The sequence below is a fragment of the Hipposideros armiger genome, unplaced genomic scaffold, assembly GCF_001890085.2.
Source record: "Hipposideros armiger isolate ML-2016 unplaced genomic scaffold, ASM189008v1 scaffold_146, whole genome shotgun sequence".
Lineage (NCBI taxonomy): Eukaryota > Metazoa > Chordata > Mammalia > Chiroptera > Hipposideridae > Hipposideros > Hipposideros armiger.
The window spans coordinates 2,655,670-2,674,912 of record NW_017731496.1 but is presented as its reverse complement, the minus strand read 5'-3'; the positions used below and the strand labels follow the sequence as shown (position 1 = coordinate 2,674,912).

Genomic DNA, 19,243 nt, shown 5'->3' with positions numbered 1-19,243 from the left:
CTGAAACAGAGACTCTAAGGTCTTTGGGGTTATTTAGGTATTTTCATCTTCATCTTCACAGTCAGCATCCTCATGCTTCTTAGGATGGAGATCTAGCATTCTGGATTTCTAGCATTGTGTTCCATTTTTATTCTCCCTTTTTCTTTCCCATGGGAAGTTCTATCTGACATTTCTCAAGTTTTCACTAATTGTGGATGCACAAAATATATTTGTTGAATAAATGCCTAAATGTCCCCAGATCTCTACTTCTAAATCTTACCATAGAACCCTGGGATTAACTTCTCCCTTTCCTTTTTCATAAAGCATTTTGGCTTCCAGGACAAACAACCACGTGTGTGTGTGTGTGTGTGTGTGTGTGTGTGTGTGTTTGTGTGTGTGTGTAATAAATAAGAGCAAAAACTGACATAGTCAATGAGCTGAGGCCTGGGCAGTTTACCCTTAAAATAAAGAAATCATGCTCTCTTTTAAATCAAGGAATAGACAACAAATTATATACTTGAGTAAATATTAGGATCTTTCTTCCTAATAACTAGAGTACACAAGCACCACAATGAGTCAGCTTCCAAGACTGATGTCTACTAAACAGCATACATAGTACGAAAACAAAGTTGTCATATATATAAGCCATCTGCCCAAAGCAGTAAACTAGCTACCTTAGTGACAAACTGAGTCTTTTAGGGAGGATCAGGAGACGCTGATACATCCCATGACCAAACTGTGAAGTCAGCACAGAGGAAATGCTTAGTAACCAGACAGCTCTGTGTTCAAATAACAACTTAGCTAATTACTAACTGACTATCATCAGCAAGTTATTTAAATGCTCTGTGATTCTGTGTACTTACCTTTAAAATGAGAATAATAATAGAACGTACCTCAAAAGGTAATTTCAAGGATTAAATTAGTTAATGCATACAAACTGCTTAGAATGATGTTGGGCATCTGGTAAGCACTTAATACATGTTAGACATTATCATCTCCCTTCTATGGTATTAAGAGGTAAAGAAGTTTACTATTACTACCCTAGTCTGACCTGTGTCACTCTAAAACAAGAGGTAAATTATATGTCATTTGCCATTAAGTGACAAAATCTAAAGGAAGTCACTAGACTCTAATACAAGGACAAGGCTGGACCTTGCATTTGAGTTCAATAATAATGTCTACAAATCCAAGTAAGTATGTTTCTTACAAAATAGCAAAATTGGATTTTATTTATGATGTTGGTAGACATTATCTAATAATTTTCAACTAAATACATTCAACAGGTGTTGAACTAAACGATGTACTGAAATGCCTCGGGTTTAATATGAACTTATCTGCGAATTTTGGAATTGAAATCAAAGGACATATAGATGCAGATGATTGTGTAATAAGGGGTAAAGGTAAACATGGTGAGTATGGCCTAACTTATTAGGTTGAAAAAAGGAGGGGTGTTCAATGAGCATGTCCCTGTCACTATGAGCCCTCTTTATTGTCTACACTTTTTATTAAAAAAAAAAACACAAAAAACAAAAACTAGAAGTGCTTAAAAACTATTTTATCTTTACAGTGGTTTCCAAATTATTATAAACACAAGTAACCCTGGACATGTATGTATTCACCAGTTTCACCACTGTGCCGGTTGTGCGGTGTGCAGCTATAGGGGGTGCCATTCACACTGTAGTCATTATAGATTTGTGTATTTATGACAGCAATGGTAGAAAACCAATGGTAGTGGTAGAAAAATATCTTGAGGTAAAGTTTCCTTTTTCCCCCCTAATTTTAAGAAGGCTTCTAAATGGGCTAGTGGCAGTACTGTGTGTGTCCATTAAGAGAGGAGAAAGCCAAAATCATCTCTCTAACTCAACCTTCCACCTGACTTGAAATCCCTAACCCACTTTCACCCAATTGGTCATGGGGTACAAACTTCCAGTTATAAGATAAAGAAGTACTGGGGATGTAATGCACAATATGATGACTATATGTAGTTGACAATGCTTTATGTTGTACGAGTATTTGAAAGCCACTAAGAGAATAAATCCTAAAAGTTCTCATCACAAGAAAAAAATTGTGTAATTATATGAGGTGATGTATGTTAACTAAACTTATTGTGGTAATTATTTTGCAGTATATATGCAAGTCAAGTCATTATGCAGTACATGTTAAATTTATGCAATGTTGTATGTCAATTATATCTCGATACAACTGAAAAAAGAAATCCCTAATCCATCCTTAATATTAAATCAGTGCATAACCTTTTTAAAAAATAAATATCTTTAGTATAAATGTTACTTCTGTTGTTAGTCTTTAGCAGATTTATAAGGATGAGGCTGTGCCCGAATTCTCAGTTTTTACTCCAAGCAAAAATACCTGAGAGTATTTTCACAAATACAAATGTTTGAGACTCACCTTTAAAGATAGTGGGGAAGCAGAAAACAGGAGAGCCTGATATTGTTTTAAAGCATACCAACCACTAAGATGTGGCCATGATTGGAAAGCACTGATGAAGTGAAAAGAAAACTGAACTTGTCATCAAATGTCATCATTTCAATATTTGGTCTTTAAGCTGACTGTATAATCTTGAGCTAGTCACTTCATCTCTCTGAGTCTCCATTTTCTCATCCATAAAAATGAAGAAACATAAACAAAAATCACCTTGAAATTCCTTTTCATTTCAAAAAGTCTGAAAGATTTGGTTCACAAGTCTGAAAGATTCACAACAGTTTGTTAAAAGTGGTTTAGTCTGGAGAGAAAGACTGAGAGGAAGGAAGAAGGGTAGGAATTTAGGGTTGAAAGAAATTTTGCTTTTCCTTTATTTATTTTTATGTACCCTTTGATTTTGTTCTAAAATTAAAATAGTTTAAAGCAAACCAATACAAAATATAACTATCAAGGAAAGTCTGAAACAAAAATAATTATAGTATATCTAAAAGTCATGTTTACTTCCCAGGTGTGCATGTGCGTAAGTGATGAAATTTAAATTATGAATGTAGCTCTATCACTGTACATTTTGATTTTTTTAAAAAGATGACTGAAGTCTACAATTAATTACTAATAAAAATTGGCCTTGGACATTTGGAGAAGAAAAGTTACATAAATAATATTTATAAGTAAAATTCAATAAATATATAGACTATAAGAGATTCAAATAAATGTTTGTCAAAAGTCACAAAATCATAAATGCTTGACTTATATCCTCTTTCTTTTCTCAGTAAACATCACCAGGGATAACCTCATAGATGACGTTATTTCACTCATAAGAGGAGGAACCAAAAAATATGCATTTGAGTTGAAAGAGAAGCTTCTCAAAGGGGCCAAGAAGATTGATGTGACTGACTTTGTAAATTGGGCCTCCTCCTTAACTGATGCTCCAATACTCATAAATCCAAGGGTAAGGAATTCTTATTTTCAAATAGAAGATTTTGTAACTTTTTTATTTAATGTAACTGTTGGTTCAGATGAACAGTTAACTTCATCTGAAAAAGATATGAGCGTTCAAATGCGCCCCAATCTCATCCCTGGAAAGAAGCACCGCACAGAAGAAAGCCACAGAGTGTGGCATCAGACCAACCAAGGCTGAGTTTGGGTCTCTGTCCCTCACTGGATATGTAACATCTTCTGACGTCTGCAACGCTAAATTCTCCAGGCTTCCATGTTTATTTTGAGGATTTAAAAAGATTGCTTCTATGGAGCCTATAGCGCAGACTAGCACGAAATAGGTGCCCAGGAATTAATTTCCTTCCATCTGCCCCTGGTTGTTCCTGGCCTTCAGGTGGCATCACACTACACTTCAAACACAGAAGAATCGTATTTATTAAGGGCCTTCAGGAAAGGGAAGTTCATAAGATCTCAGACAATAAAACCAAGGGTGAGCAATTCTTATGATCTGGAAATTCTTTCTTTCTATTTTTTTTTGTATTTTCTAATTTAAATGCATTGAGATAACATTAATTAATAACATTACATAAATTTCAGGGGGACAACTTTATCGTATGATTTCTGTATATTCCATTGCATGTTCACTACCCAGTCTAGTCTCCTTCCCTAACCATATATCTGACCCCCTTTACTTTTTGTCCTCCTCCCATGCCCTTTCCCATTTGGTAGCCACCATTGTAGGCATGAGTTTTTTGTTTGTTTTGTTGGTTGTTTTTTGTTTTATATTTCAAATATGAGTGAAATCATGGTTCTTGTCCTTTTCCATCTGACTTACTTCACAGCGTAATACTCTCAAGATCCATCCACGTTATTGCAAATGGCAATATTTCATCTTTTTATGTCTGAGTAGCATTTCACTGTATATATGTACCATACCTTCTTTATCCAATTATTCGTTGAAGGACAATTAGGTTGTTCCCATGTCTTGGCTATTGTAAATAATGATGCAATGAACACAGGGGCACATATATATATTTATGAATAAGTATTTTCAAACTTTTCAGGCAGATACCCAGAAGAGAGATACCTGGGTTATATGGTAGCTCTACTCTTAATTTTTTGAAGAACTACCATACTTTTTTCCGTAGTGGCTGTACCAATTTACATTCCCACCAGAAGTGTACGAGGGTTCCTTTTTCTTCGTATCCTCTCCAATACTTGTTGTTTCTTGTCCTATTGATAGTAGCCATTCTAACACGTATGAGGTGGTATCTCATTGTGATTTTGATCTGAATCTTGAGTATAATAGTCTTCAGTTTAAAAACCCATTGGGAGTTCACAGTTTAGTACTTATTCCTGGCAGGGAGGTGGTGGTGGGAGAACTGTGTTGTAATTGTAAAAATATAAATGCCAATGTTATTTAGCCTTATCATTCTTTCACCAAACTACAGAAGTATGTGTTTTTCTTTATTCCTTATTTATTTTTCTACATCCCTTTTTAACTTTAACAGTTTTTACAATTTTAATTTTAACAATTTTTCCCAGTATGTTTCACGATTTTCTTCCCTCAGGTCAAATTTATCTTTGACAACTACCTACTTAAGGTTGATTAACTTGAGTCACAAATATGTTGACATTTTGATAGGACTAATTATTGGAGAATTTTGCTCCTTCATTTTATCTTATTTTCTTTATGAAGTGACTGATCCCACCAAAACTATCCCATTTATGGGAGGGAGGAACTCAAAAACTGAAAAATTATCATCTATCCTTCTTTCTGGTTACAGAAATCTAGCCATTGATTGATGTATCTATGAGACTTCAAATATTGTGTCCCAAAAAAAAGGACAAAAAGGGAGAAAAAGGTCGCCTAAAGAACATGTCCATATATGAGATTAAAATCAGAAAGAGCCCCTTTTATTGTATTTAAATCATATTTAAATTCATTATCTTAAACTCAGTGAAGTAAATAGATTCCAAATTCTTTTGCTCTCATAAATCCAGTAGAAGTTGTCCTTTGGTTAATTGAAAGCGATTTCCATGAGGTAATTGCACAATCTATAGTCGCTAATTCATTCTTCCGTAAGTTGAAGCATTCTGTTGTCAGTGGATGACATGTTTAAACACTGGAGATGGTCTGAATTTTAAAATAATTGGCCCTCCTACTTAATCATTTAAAGAATTGGTGAAATCTCTCCCCACCCATGCTAAACTATTAACTGGTTTATATTTAATGCTCTGTAGTAAAGTAAATCAATTATCTAAGTGTTTATGTTGCAGTTTATCTTGGAGTAAACACTAAAAAGTTATATTACTCTAAGTTAAAGGCTATATGAATATATTACTGAGATCTTCTAAGTAAACCATGTGAAAAATATATATGCATAATATCATATAATTATATATATTTCATACTAAAGTAACTGTGGCTTGTCTCCCTTTGTGTGCTTCAGCAACTCTGAACCACTTCTTAAGGAATGTGTTGATCCACCCCCCAAATTTTTCCTCAGCCCCTCTCCATGCAGAGGAGATAAGCTGTGCCTCTTGTTAGTATTTACTTTGATCATAGTCTTCTTTTTATGGAAGTATATTAATTCTATTTCCAGCTTGTCTAAATGTGAACACAAATGAGTCTACATTTTATCTCAACAGAATAGCTTAACTTTGGTTTCTTCTTAAGATTACTGCTACAAACTAGATATAAAAATGTCAGCTGAGAGAAATTACATTTATTAAGGGTTGTCTGAGAGATATAAAGTTTATGATTTCCTCTAGAGCAACAGCAGCAGAGACCAGTACAGCTAGACTATAGCATATTAGTTTCCTATAAAGTTTTGTTTTGGCATTATAAAAAAACAAGTGGATTATGTAACCCATTGCTTTATTTACCAAAAGGATATTACATAATACAATGTCTCCTTTATGAGAACTCATGGGAGGTATTACTCTTTCATCTCAGTTTCAAGGATCATTTTATTTGGGGATCAGGTAAGTTTTTCTTATATGCATGTGATCATTAAATTCAGTTGTCTTGCTCAATGCGCTAGAAAATATAACCAAATTTGTGACCCACCTCATGCAAATGGATGGGTTCTCCTGTATAAATTTTATGCATTTGTGTTGCCTTTCCTTTTATTTTGCCTTTTCTGTTCTTAGTTGTTCATTTCTCAGGTCCCTCAACCATTCTTATCCACCCACATATGAAGCTATATTCAGCTCTTTCTAGAATAACTTGGGTAATAATGAACTCATTAACCCACCATGTTTGTTACATTGTGCAACTCTTAGCAGTGATACACCAAGTGTTAGTTAGCATCAGTGCTCTGTATTACAGTCATTTATAATGCCATAGTGAAAAATCATTCCTAGCTCTCTTATAGGGATAAAAATTACACTTGTTCTATAAATAAACTACATTTGATACATATAGTTTAATTAGTTTGGAAATCTGCAAGAAATCTAAATGTACTTAATATTAAACTATATTGTCCATTTTTTTTGTATTTTAACAAGTTTCATGATAGTCTACATCCACTGAAAACAGATCTACAAATTGTAGAAATATAGAGTTAGCTAGGATAGGAGAAAAATTATAACTGCTTTCGTACTTAACAGAAGGCCACAGTTCATCAGAAAAAGATGTGGCTCTTCAGAAAAACTTCAAGAAGTACATTTTAATTGTTCTTTGTCTTCTTGTGAGATTTTTTACTTCAGGGTTTGAGATTCCTCTGAAACTGTTACCATTACATGTTCTTCATCTTTATCTCTTTGAACACTGTTTATGCATTTCATCCAATTTGGATTTTCTCCATGACCTTCTGTTCATGTATCTTGGATTAGCTAGCCTTGACTTTCCTTTGAGGAGTAAAACAAGATGAATTTCTTTTCTTAAAAATCAAAATAACTCTAAAATGCTTATGTTGTTTGTACAATGTGGCAACATTGGTAAGAGGTTTCTTTCTCCCAAATAAGTATGACATAGTTGAAAACTGAATCTTACATACTAACTCATAAAAGACTACACTGGTGGACAGTCATGTAGAAGTGCTTAATATATTCTGAATATGAGATATTCTCACTTAAAACTGTTATTAATGTCTCCTCTCATTTGAAGACTTTCATCCTTTAATGGTATGCTTGATAACTGATGTCTTCTTTCCTACATTTTATTTTGAAATAATTTTAGACTTCACATAAAATTGCACAAATAGTACAGGAAGTAAATTACAAATTGTACAGAGTTCACGTACACCCTACACCCAACAGCTCCTAATATTAACAACTTACATAATACCACGATTAAAATAAAAAAATGAACAATGACAAAATCACAGACCTTATTTAAATTTCACCAGTTTCCCCCCCCCAATGTCCTTTTTTCTGTTCCAAAACCCAATCAGGATCCCACATTGCATTTAATGTGTCCTCTAATCTATGACATGTCCTCTAATCTATGACACTTCCTCAGACGTTCCCTTCTTTCATGCCCATGACACTTTTGACGAGTATTGTGTCAAATGTCTCTCAGTTTAGGCTTAGAGTAGATTGAGGCTTTGCATTTTTGGCAAGAATACTACAAAAGTGATGTGTGTCCTTCTCAATGCATCATATCCGGAATTATGATGTTGATTTGTTTTTATTTTAATGTATTTAAATGTATATTTCTTTTCATTACAATTAGTGGTTTTTCGTCCCGTTTCAAGTTGTTCCCTACCTCAAGGTCCTGAAGACACTTTGCTATACATTATCTTCCAGAAGCTGTATTGTTTTGCTTTTATATTTCTATCTACAGTCAACCTAGAGTTGTTATGAGTGTGTGAAATAAGTCAGAAGGTCACTTCGTAAAAACTTTCCCTATGAAGAACTCATTATTACTGATTGTATCTATTAAAATCAAATGTCAGTCTATTCTCAAAGTAACTAGGGCTTTTAACTAAGCAGCTTTTACTCTGATGTGCCTAGATGTGAAAAGAAAAATATTTAGCCTTGTTTTTCATTAATATGATATCTTGACATTTGTCATCAGGTTTGTAATAGTCTCAGGCATTAACTCTTTAGATATTGCCCCTTACATGTTCTCTCTTTCTGGGACTCAAATATATGGATCTTTCACCTTCACCCCTTGTTTTCTACCCTTTTTCTGTGTTTCCCAAAGTTTATCTTTTCATATTTCACTGTCAGCATTTTTTCTTCTGATCTATATTTCAGTTCATTAACTTTGTATCAGTTGTGTCACATCTGCTATTTAATCAATCCATTAATTTGTGTATAATAATATCAAGTTCTAATATACCTGTTTGTTTCTTTTATCAGATCTCCTATTTAAAAAAAAAATTCCTGTTCTCTGCTATAATTTTCAATCTTGTCTCTTATCCCCCTGCTTACGTAAACATAGTTATTTTAAAGTCTATGTCAGATAACTCAAACCTTGGCATTCCCCCATTGCTCTGTTTCTACTTTATATTATTTCTATGGTTCTGATTCATATTGCCTTGTTTCCTTGTGTACCTAGATATTTTTATTGTGGACTGAATGTTATACTTTAAAAATTGTTATAGGAGTAGTATGAGGCATGGAATAATTTTATTTTCCTCAAAGGAAATATACATTTACATCTGGAAAGCTTCTGGAGGACTAATAATTCAGGATTATTTTACTCCCAACCAGGCTGCAGTCTCTACCAGAGCTATCTCACTTCCTCTGGCCTGTTACTTCTAGGGCTGTAGTCCTTTGGGTCCCAAACCAAAGCACACCTCATTTACCTTTGTTGGTCCTAATTTCCAACCTTTCTTCCCCAGTCCAAAAATAACACTGGTCTACTTCTTAGCCCCTCAACTGCCTCTTTCTCAGGAAATGTGTAAAAAGGATTGGTGGCCCCAAAATACTGGGCTCACCTCACTGAATTTCCATCTGCTCCCAGATCTTTATTACCTTGCTAATTCTTTTTCACCTTGTTAGTTCTCCAAGGCCTTCAAGCAGATTTTTAATTTTGGTTTTGTTTTATTCAGCTTTTTTTGTTGCCTTCAGTAAAAGGATTAGTTGACAATATTTAATCCATCATTACTTTTCTGCAGAAATTGATGGTATAATTTTTTGTATCTTCTTTCTTGAATCTTTACATTCCAAATCCCTTTAAATTTTGTGCAACCATCACTACCGTCCACCTCCAAAAGTTTTTCATTCTTCCAAACTGAAACTCTGTACCAATTAAACAATAACTTTCCATTCCCTACTTCTCCAGCCCTGGTAACCACTATTCTACTTTCTGTCTTTATGAATTTGACTGTTTGAGGTACTTCATATATAATTTCAATCATGGAACATTTGTTCTTTTGCATTGGATTAATTTCACTTAGTGTAATGTCTTCAAGCATATATCAGAATTTCATTGCTTTTTAAGGCTGAATAATATTCTGTTGTGGCATGTATATACCACGTTTTGTTTCCCCATTTCTCTATTGATGGATGCTTGGGTTGCTTCCACCTTTTGGCTATTGGGAATAATGATGTCGTGAACATGGGTGTACAAATATCTCTTTGTGTCTCTGCTTTTGATGCTATTGGGTATATAAACAAAACTGAAGTTGCTGAATCATATCGTAATTCTGTGTTTAATTTCAGTTGCACCATTTTATATGCCCACAGGCAATGCACAGTGGTTCCAATTTCTCCACATCCTGGTCAATACTTGTTATTTTCTGTTTTTTGTTTTTGTTTTGGGTTTGGGTTATTTTGTTTGTTTTTATTTAATAATATCTATCCTACTGGGTGTTAAGTGGTATTTTATTGTGGTTTTGATTTACATTTCCGTAATGATTAGTGATGTTGAGCATCTTTTCATGTGCTTATTAGCCTTTTGTATATTTTCTTTGGAGAAATGTCTACTCAAGTCCTTTGCCTATTTGTTAATCAGGTTATTTAGTTTGGTTTGTTGGTTTTGTTTTCTTGTTTTGTTTTGTTTCTGAGCTATAAGAGTTCTTTATATACTCTGGATATAATCCTTTATCAGATAATATAATTTGCAAACATTTCTTCCCATTCTGGGGGTATGCCCTTTTACTCCACTGATAGTGTCCTTTGATATATAACAAGTTTTTAATGTTGAACAAATATAATTTATTTACTTTTTCTTTTGTCTATGTTTTTTTGTTTTGTTTTTTTTTAATTGGGGAATTGGGGGAGAGGAACAGTTTTGGGGAATTGGGGAGGAGGACCAGCCAAGTCGTTGTTCTTCAATGTTGTTCTTAGTTGTAGAGGGTGCCAGTTGCCATCTGGCTGCCCCTCAGTAGCTCATGGCCTCTAAGCTCAAGGTGTTGAGTTCAGTCTTAGTTGTGGGCCAGCATAGCCACCATCAAACAGGAAGTCTTGTTGTTAGGAGCATGTGCTCTCACCAGCTGAGCTATTCTGGATATCCAGAATATCCAGAATATTCTTGTTGGCAGCTCAGCGGCAGCTCAGCGGCAGCCCGGCTCTGGCACAGCATCACTGGCCCATGTGGGAATCGAACTGGCGCCATTTTGCTCAGAGCTCACGCTCTTAAACTTAACTCTTAACCAACTGAGCCATTCAACCAACCCCGGTTGCCTATGTTTTTGATGTCATAGCCAAGAAATCATTAGCCCTGATGTTAGTGCCATGAAACTCTGTATGACTGGAATCCTCTTCTTTCTTCCTTAACACCCTCCAATCTCAACTGAATCTCATTTTCTCAGGAAAACTTTTCCAAGCATCCCTGATTCAGTTGTAGCAACTTTGCATCTTACTCCAGGAATTTAGGTGTGCAAAATAAATCATTCTACTTCATTTTCTTGATGTCCAATTAAATTGGACATTGAGACCCCATCCCTTCATGCTGCTGGAAAATTCATCCTTCATTAACTTTTTGGGTGGGGTTCAGAGAGTTACTTCCTTGTTGCCTGAATTAATACAAATATTCTGATGCTTCTGCTGGGGAAATGGAGATATGCTACATGTAAGTATTTACTTCCTTGTAGTCACCTTGATAACCTCATTGATCAAGTTCATATGTTCACTTGAAGTGAAGTGGTTCCAAGCCTTCCATGCCAAGATTGTGCATGGGAATCATTGGCAAAACTAGAGCCCTGGTCCTTGATATCCAGGGGGCAATCCACAGGTCTTGCTTCTCCCCAGAATAATGGTTAGAGGTCTAATTATGATTTCCTACTATTTAAGGTACATACTAACTCTGTTCCTATCCTGGTCTGGAAGAATCTCCTCCTTCAGTGGCATTCTTCTCACACTCCTTCCAGCAAAAATTTTCCAATGAGTTCAGGCTTTTAGAGAAAAAGTTCAACAAAGAGTTGACCTTCAAAGGTATTCTGGACTTAGCCTAGCACACAAAACTCCTCTTAGCCAAGAGAAGCACCTGGCTATCTTCTGAAGAAGGAGAGGAGGGGGAAAGGCAGCAAAAGAACTCACAAAATAATGTCAATAAATTTTACTGCCAAAATCTTAAATCCATGATTATTCATTTATAAAACACCCATACCCATCCTTTATAGCACATACCATACTTTCCATTTTGAATGAATCTGTATGATGATTTTAATATCAGTCTCCTTACCTCCATAATGTCATCTCCATGATCACAAATATGACTAGTTTCAGTCTTAAAATCTAACATTATATCTGGCAATAATAGTCCTTCAATACACCTTTATTGAATTAGTTAATTAATGAATAAATAATTCAGCGAGGAGTATTATAAGCTCCATCAATAGAAAAAGACCTAAAATTAAATGTTTTGGTTTCTTGCAGCTGTCTCCTATATATAACCTGATTCCAGTGACAATGAAAGATGCACACGTAAAGAAACAAAATGTGGAAAGAGCCATTGAGGATTATATCAATGAATTCAGTACAACAAAATGCCACCCATGCCAAAATGGGGGTTCTGTGTTTCTGCTGGATGGACAATGTTTGTGTACCTGCCCAATCACACACACGGGAATTGCCTGTGAAATCAATAAACAAACATCACTTTCAAGTGAGAACAATTTATTTGATATCAGTAAGGACAAAAATATGTATTGGGGTTATTTAATTTGAAAACGAGCTCAAATTAATTTGTACTAAACTTCTGGATTATCCAAGTAAACATAGGACAAAAATAGAATAAGTGGTAAAAAATGGACAAATCAGACTTAGTGTTTCATTCTACGTGCAATTTTAATAACTTCTACCTCTACATGTAAACATATCTATAAAAAATAAACTGACTATATTATTTTTTAATGATTATATTATTTTTAATTACAAAAATGTTCATATAAAATTTACAGAAATATAATGAACATCCAGGTGTTCACCATCCAGAATTAACAAATGTTAAACTCATATATATCATATATACTTTATATGTGTATATGTAATATACTATATGTGTACACATGTGTGTGTATATATACATGCACATAAATACTTCAGAACCCCTTTTTTAAGAAAAACGATTATAGATACAGTAGAGTCCCTTGTACCACATCCTCTCCCCTGTAAAGAAGCCTGGGTGTCTTTCTTTTCCCCAACCCTACTCAGCTAAAGTCACTTTCATTAAGTTAGCATAGATCCTTCAGGTTCACATTTTTGTACTTCACTAAATATGTAGGTAACAATAAAAAACATTTAACATTGTTTTGGATTTTTTAAAAAATTTACATAAATGGTATTTACTGAATTTTAATTGTGCAATTTTAACTTTACTAGTGTTTAAGAAAACTGAGATTCTGCACTGTCTTTTACAGCTAACCATCTGACATCATATTATTTTACTTTTACAAGGAAGAATGACTTCACCATGTTTCTAATACTAGGAGGATCTGCTTAGTCTTTCATTCTGATAGAATTAGTTAGAATCCTAATCGATAAGCAAGAGCTCAACCAAAGTGTTAATCATCACAAGATTAGCTAGTAAGACTAACTTCCTATGGCAATCATTGATTACATTTTTGATTGAACAAACAATAGCAATTTCCTACAACAAAATTTCTAAAACAATTATGAAGTTTCCTAAAACAAAGAATCACAGCCCCAGTTTATCATTCAATCATACTTTCAACTCTACCAACAGAACTTTGAATATTACAAGAACTTTTTTTTGCCCTTCTTAACACACACACTTAAAATCTCAATGATGTGGTGACAATATACATGTTAGGATTTAACTTAAATTTTAGGATAAATATATGCTAACTTTATCTCTCATTGACCTTAAGAGTCAACCTGATGCTTTGCAATCCAAAAAGCATTTGTATTTTCCCAAAATCCATGGTATTACTATTCAGGACCTCTATTTTCTATATACTGGGTTGTCGGAAAAGTCATACTGCATTTTTGCAACAAAAAACAGAAAAAATATGTCATAACTTTTCTGACAACCCAATATTTTTCTCTTCTGGCACTAGTCACGTTTACTCTCCTTATACAAGATGAATTTCCCCTCTAGTTGGGGAATGTGTTTTGTAACTTAAACCTCATTCTATTCCCAGCACTTAGACAGAATCTGGCACATCATGGTACAACAAGCTAAGGGGATGAATAAATAGATGGGTAGATGAGCCCAAAGTTGAAGTCCTATTAATCATTAATATTTGATAATCTCTTTTGTTTTCTCTAGAATTGCCAAGCAAAGAAGAATAGAGTTGCTGGCTTCCCTGGGATCACATGGAAGGAAAAACATCAGGAAGAAAGAAAGAAAGAAAAAAAAGAAAGAAAGAAAGAAAGAAAGAAAGAAAGAAAGAAAGAAAGGAAGGAAGGAAGGAAGGAAGGAAGGAAGGAAGGAAGAAAGAAAGAAAGAAAGAAAGAAAGAAAGAAAGAAAGAAAGAAAGAAAGAAAGAAAGAAAGAGAAAGGTACGAAGAAAAACAATGCAAAATCAAAGTTAATAAATGTTTAATAGTGTCAACAGCATGTATCATGTTGACTTCATTGTCATTCTTATTAATAAACATTTCATGCATTTATAAATAAATTTTAAGTCAGTCTTTCTCACTTTGTGGAAATCCTCAAGAGTGCACCTGATTGCTGAGAGATCACAGTAAATAAATTATTTATTAGCAAATAATTTTAAAAGAAAACTTTAAAAAATAATTTTCAACTGTTTTTAGCAACAAAGAAAAAGGTTTTTGGATATAGGATGCATTTTAATATATTAGGTATGATACAAAAATGATACTCTAAAAATAAAAGTGCTGGTCCTTTTAACGTCTAAAATAACCCTGAGAGCTCTCAGAAACCTGGGTGAATCAGCAAGAATTAAGATGTTGAGTGCATACAAACACTGAATTGTGCTCTTAGGCAATCCACTGTTGAGAGTTTTTGACGTAGAACATCTGGCTCATGGGGGGTTATCATAGTAAATACTGAGAATTCCTTGCACCCTTGTGAATTATAAATGTCAAACAAGAAAAGAGCTGAGGCTCGACCAGACCTCTGGGGTGGGCTTAATGATTTATCAGAGTCCCTTCTACCGGAAATGGGGGTTACAGTGTAGGTTCACTGTTGACAGTGAGATCCTCCAACCTCCCTCAAAGGCAGCGTATCTGGTAGAACATTTCCAGCAGGGTGCACCATTGAGACACCAGAAACTACCCAACAGGAAAGAGTCAAGAAGAAAGTCTCTAGACCTAGAATGAGGAAGAATCACCAGAAATTGGGGAAGATGAGGCTCCCCAGGCTGCTGAACATTATGTGGCTCAGCCTGACTTGTGGTTGGAAGAAGAAGACTCTTGAGAAGGGAAGCTGTAGCTTGGTCCAGGCAGACGGAGGATCGCAGCCCCCCACCCTTGCACGCTCTCTGACAAGGCACACCACAAACTCTAGGCAAGGGACCTGTGAGCAAAAGAGCCACCTGAAGCTCAAGCTGTACATTCAGATCATTACACTGAACTCCGGCCCTTATCAAAAAGACCTGGAGAAGCTGGTGGTCATTCATGTTCCCTTTGGTCTAATGGGAAAAGAAACTTCAGAGTATTGTTACATTCTTACATTTTTCCCATTTTGTATTTAACACGCAGGGTGCTTATTCAATCTACCAATCTCATGGAAGACAGTCAAATATACCGGCTAACTAATAAATGTATGCGGTGAAGCACCTTCACCCTGGCTTTTCACTACTATCTCCCCCGAGGCCCTTTGATTGTATGTGCAGGGGACGCTGCGTACAACAGCCCACAACAGCAGCTCCTCAGTTAGTTTCCCAATAGTTATTTGTGAAAAACAACCAAAAATGGTGGATAAAAGACCAGGTCAGCTTAGTTTATTTGAAAAGAAAATGAAATGATTCTCTCTCTCTCTCCCTCTCTCTCTCTCTCTCTCTCTCTCACACACAAATAATTCTCAGGACAAACATCTCTTTCTGCTCAGCCCACCCCGAACCCTCTACCTCAACCTCATATTCATTACCCACAACCCTGCTAAGAGCAGTGAAATGTTCAAGAGAAGAGAATGGTTGAAGAGAATGTATATTTAACAATACACAAGTCACTAAACCCCAGGATAATGATATCTCCTTCATAGGATTATATTGAGTCACTGAGATAAAGCATATAATCACCTTGGCACGTAATAGACAAGCAATCCATGGTAACTGTTACTATCAGTATCATGAAGGGAATTGACATAAGTCCTTCCAAATATAACAAACATTAGTGACATGAGATGATAAAATCTGAAAATTGAGGATAATGGCATATGGCAGAGTGGCTTAGTACTCTCCTCTAAATAATTAGTGGGTTCACTGATTTAAGAGGAGTTATTGTTTTATTGTGGCAAAATATACATAATATAAAATTTACCATTTTAACCATCTTAGGAGTATGGTTTGGTGGCATTAAGTACATTCTTCTTGTTGTGCAACCTCCACAAGTTTTTCAACCTTCCTAACTGAAATTCTGTACCAATTAAACAATAACTTTCCATTCCCTACTTCTCTGGCACTGGTAACCACTATTCTACTTTCTGCCTTTATGAATTTGACTATTTGAGGGACTTCATATATAAGTGGAATCATGGAATATTTATTTGTTCTTTTGCATTGGATTAATTTCACTTAGTGTAGTGTCTTCAAGTATATATCAGAATTTCATTGCTTTTTAAGGCTGAATAATATTTTATTGTGATATATATATATATATATATATATATAAAATCACAATGTATATCACCTTTTGTTTCTCCATTTCTCTGTTGATGGGTTGCTTCCACGTTTTGGCTATTGGGAATAATGATGCCATGAACATAGGTGTACAAATAACTCTTTGTGTCTTTACTTTTTATGATATTAGGTATATACTGAAAAGTGGAATTGCTGAATCGTATGGTAATTCTGTTTAATTTTTTGAGGAACCACCATACTGTTTTTCACAACAGTTGTATTTTACATTCCCACCAGTAATGCACAGTGGTTCCAATTTCTCCACATCCTGGTCAACACTTGTTATTTCTTTATTTTTTTAATAATAGCCATCCTAATGGGTATAAAGTGGTATCTCATTTTGGTTTTGATTTATATTTTACTAATGATTAGTGATGTTAAGCATCTTTTCATGTGCTTATTAGCATTTTGCATATTTTCTTTGGAGAAAGGTCTATTCAAGTCCTTTTCCTATTTGCTAATCAGGTTGTTTGGTTTTGTTTTGGTTTGGTTTGTTGTTTTGTTTTTAGTTGTAAGAATTCTTCATAGGGCCGGCCGAGTAGCACGATGGTTAAGAACTGGCTTGGGATGCCAGAGGGCCCCGGTTCGGATTCCACATATGAGGGCCAGTGACACTGCCCTCTACAGCTAAGATGCTGAACAACAGCTCAACCTAGAGCTGGGTTGCCATGAGTCGCCGGCGATGGCTAGGCTGCAGACCCTGTGGCAGTGGGTTGCCATGGGCTACCGTGTGTAGCCAGCAGCCAGCGTGAGCGGCCAGCAGCCGCAGTGAGCGGCTGCCCAGAAGCCGGCGACTGATCTGCCTTGCCCGGGAAGAGCGCAATGATGGTGCCAACTTGGGCCAGTGAAGCAACGTCCTCCACAACTAGACTGAAGAACAAAACGACATCAATTTGTCTGTTCCCCTTCCCCCAATTCCCCAGCACTGTTCCCATTCCCCCAATTCCCCAATAAAAATCTTAAAAAAAAAAAAGAATTCTTCATATATTCTGGATATTAATCCCTTATCAGATATATAATTTGCAAATATCTCCTCCCATTCTGGGGTATGCTTGCCTCACTCTACTGATAGTGTCCTTTGATGTATAAAAAGTTTTTAATGTTGAGAAATCTAATTTATTTACCTTTTCTTTTGTTGCCTATGTTTTTGATGTCATATCAAAGAAATTATTGGATCAGATGTTACTGTCATGAAGCTTTTCCCTCATGTTTTCTTCTAAGAATCTTTTTGTCTTATTAGCTCTTAGATCTTTAGTCTTTGATACATTTTGAGTTAATTTTTGTTTATGATGTAATGTAAGGCTTCAACTTTACTCTTTTGCATGTGGATATACAATTTTGCCAATATCATTTGTTGATCTGTGATTTTTTTTTTTTTACCGTGTCCTAAAGTCCATCAGCCTGGAAGAAACAGGAGAAAAGAGGGTCATGATGGCTTAGAATCATTTCACAAATTGTGTTCTAATAAATTTGTTTTCTTAACTACACTATAAATATTCCTAAGTCTTCCTATAGCATTATTAATAATATTAAGTTCAAAAGTACTATAGAATTGAAAGTTGAAATATTCCTTTTCTTCTGACCAAAAGGAAAATTGTCATTAGATTACACTCAAGTATGGCTAATTTCGTATTAGTACATAAATAATTATGTATTTAGGTCAGCGTCCTGCCTAACAAATCCAAATTTGAGCAATAGAGTATGAAAAAGACTAAGGTTGAGTAACTTTTCAATAGGAGAGAATAGGGTAATTCTAAGGTGTAAAAGAAAGAAAGAAAAAAAGAAACTCAAGGGAAAAGTGTAAAATTTGGAAATATTTTCAAACTGACTGTTTTTTCAAAAACTTGAAATCATATTCTAAAAGTTTTTAAAAAAATATATGGCTTTCCAATATTTATTCTGTACTGAAACAAATATTCCTATTTTAAAATTAAACAGACAACTGATGAGAAAAATGAGTGTATCCACACCTGCAGTTAATTGACAATGGGAAAGAGAAAGAACTCAGGGAATGGTGGAGTGATCCATTTTCCCCTTTGTCATCTTCCCTGAGTCTGTACAATCCCAAAGCACATCTGTTATTTTCCAAACTTTCTGGCCTAATTTTCCTGTTGGGAAAGATACTGGGAATGAACAAATGAATGAATGAATCAATCAATCAATCAATCAATTTTTCATATAGGACATTTTCTTTCTTACATACATTAAAATGCAAATTATCCTTAACAAAATGTTAAGCACAATGACCAACCCAATGAAGGTACACGATTTGAAGATGTCAATTAAATCTTATCTTGGAAACCCAGCGAGATAAAAGGATGATAACGTGGATTCTGCTTCTGAGGAGTATATACAAGGAATGAAGAGGTGAGGAGAGAATAACAAAAGCCATGAGAGGAAAGCACAAGACACAACGGACTCCACTGAGCATTTTGAGTCCCCAAAAACCCAAGATGAGGGTAAGATACAAATGACAGGAAAAATAGCAGAAGAAAGTAATAATACATTAATATATAGCAGAATTCTTCTGTAAGCTTTGTTCTTTTTTTTCTTTGCATTCCAAGTTAATTGATTTGATAAAAAAAACTCCATAAGTGGGCCGGCCGAGTGGCGTGATGGTTAAGAATTCGCTTGGGATGCCAGAGGGCCCCGGTTCGGATCCCACATATGAGGGCCAGTGACACTGCCCTCTACAGCTAAGATGCTGAACAACAGCTCAA

The 19,243-nt window shown here is 35.1% G+C and overlaps 1 protein-coding gene across 1 annotated transcript in view; it reads left to right on the top strand.

Moving 5' to 3' along the window:
- The window catches only part of C9 (complement C9), a 37,184-nt gene extending 23,107 nt beyond the window's left edge, over positions 1-14,077 (top strand). The window contains exons 8-11 of the mRNA XM_019650760.1: positions 1,263-1,388; positions 3,189-3,367; positions 12,133-12,361; positions 13,988-14,077. Coding sequence (XP_019506305.1) covers positions 1,263-1,388; positions 3,189-3,367; positions 12,133-12,361; positions 13,988-14,010 — 557 coding nt within the window. The 3' untranslated portion in view covers positions 14,011-14,077. The remainder of the gene's footprint in view (positions 1-1,262; positions 1,389-3,188; positions 3,368-12,132; positions 12,362-13,987) is intronic.
- The last annotated feature ends 5,166 nt before the right edge of the window (positions 14,078-19,243 follow it).